Source organism: Herpailurus yagouaroundi, unplaced genomic scaffold, assembly GCF_014898765.1.
Source record: "Herpailurus yagouaroundi ecotype Mexico unplaced genomic scaffold, PumYag 185, whole genome shotgun sequence".
NCBI lineage: Eukaryota > Metazoa > Chordata > Mammalia > Carnivora > Felidae > Herpailurus > Herpailurus yagouaroundi.
Genome location: NW_024412416.1, coordinates 1,551,909 through 1,553,418, shown reverse-complemented (window position 1 = coordinate 1,553,418; position 1,510 = coordinate 1,551,909). Strand labels below are relative to the sequence as shown.

At 61.3% G+C, this 1,510-nt stretch overlaps 1 protein-coding gene across 1 annotated transcript in view; it reads right to left on the bottom strand.

Annotated features, from left to right (window-relative positions):
* FAH (fumarylacetoacetate hydrolase) overlaps nt 1-1,510 on the bottom strand; it is a 20,175-nt gene that overhangs the window by 3,222 nt on the left and 15,443 nt on the right. Inside the window, exon 11 of the mRNA XM_040493395.1 lies at nt 1,114-1,178. Within this exon, the coding sequence (XP_040349329.1) occupies nt 1,114-1,178 (65 nt within the window). The remainder of the gene's footprint in view (nt 1-1,113; nt 1,179-1,510) is intronic.

The window sequence follows — 1,510 nt, the reverse complement described above, 5'->3', positions numbered from 1 at the left end:
GTCAGCTGCTGGAGCATCGTCCAGTACATGTACTGAGGGTGGGGACACAGGGGGACAGGAAAGGTGGCTCACCCCAGCCTCCGGCCGGCAGCCCACAGCCACTCAAGGCAGACATCGTCCCTAGGTGTTCTCCCGGTGCCCCGAAGGGCTGGCAGCAGCGTAAGCTGTCCTCCGGGAGCCACCCAGGCCCCCCCACCCCCGCTGAGCCACCCAGGGTGCCCCCCCACCCCAGCTGAGGCACCCAGGTTTCCCCAGCTGAGCCACCCAGGTTGCCCCCCCCACCCCAGCTGAGCCACCCAGGTTGCCCCCCCACCCCAGCTGAGCCACCCAGGTTTCCCCAGCTGAGCCACCCAGGTTGCCCCCCCCACCCCAGCTGAGCCACCCAGGTCTGCCCCCCCCACCCCAGCTGAGCCCTGGCTACAGCTTTGGCTCCTCTGCTCCTTCACACGTCCCCAAGAAGGCAGACCTTCTCCCCACTCACACCTTCAGTCTGCAACCTGCTCATCTGTCCTCAATTACATGCTGCCCTGCAAATACCCCCGAGTCCTGAGTTGGCAGAGTTTAGGACCTCATCACAGCAGAGGCTTCCCGTGAGCAGGCCTTGCTTGCACTGCCCCCCACCTCCCCGCCCCCCTGGGCCCCGAAGCAGACATGGGCAATGGAGCAGAACGATTCGAACAGAATGTCAGGGAGAGCCCGGGAACAAAGGAGCACCGGGGTGGGGGGCTCCGCTGGGGACGGAGGGGCAGGGGGAACCACGTGGCCACCAAAGTGCTCAGACGCAGTGCAAGTCCACAGCTTCTTAGACCTGACACTCCTGGCGAAGGAAAACTTAGAAATGGGCTCGAACCCGGGAGTCCCCCCAAGAAGGCCCCCTGATCTTTTCTCAGCCTAAGGAGCCCATGACAATGTCCAATTCAAAAGGACACTAGAGCAGACGGGAATACGTTGATTCAGACGTGCAAGTGTTCAGCAAACACCAGAAAAGGTGCCCAGCCACACTACCCATCAGGGAGATGCAAACTGACCCCTGCACCCTCACTGACTACAGGAAAAGGCACACGGCAGCGCCTGTCGGCCAGCGGGGAGCGGCCGAGCAGCCAAAATGCTTACCTGCTGCTAGCGTGAGCAGGGACTGGCACAAGCGCTCTGGGGAACTGTCTGGAAGAGCTTCTAGGCTGAGTGTACAGATACACGTGCTCTGTGACCCAGCAAGTGTATTTCTGGATACACACCCAACTGAAAAGTGCCCATGTGTGCACCAAGAGATGTGGCCTAGAGTGTTCACCGTAGCTCTGTACTAGCCCCGAACGGAAACAACCCGCACGTCCCGCGGACCAGAATGCTCTAGAATGTTCGCAGTAGCCCTGTCCTGGCCCCGAACGGAAACAACCCGCATGTCCCGCGGACCAGAATGCTCTAGAATGTTCGCAGTAGCCCTGTCCTGGCCCCGAACGGAAACAACCCGCACGTCCCGCGGACCAGAATGCTCTAGAATGTTCGCAGTAGC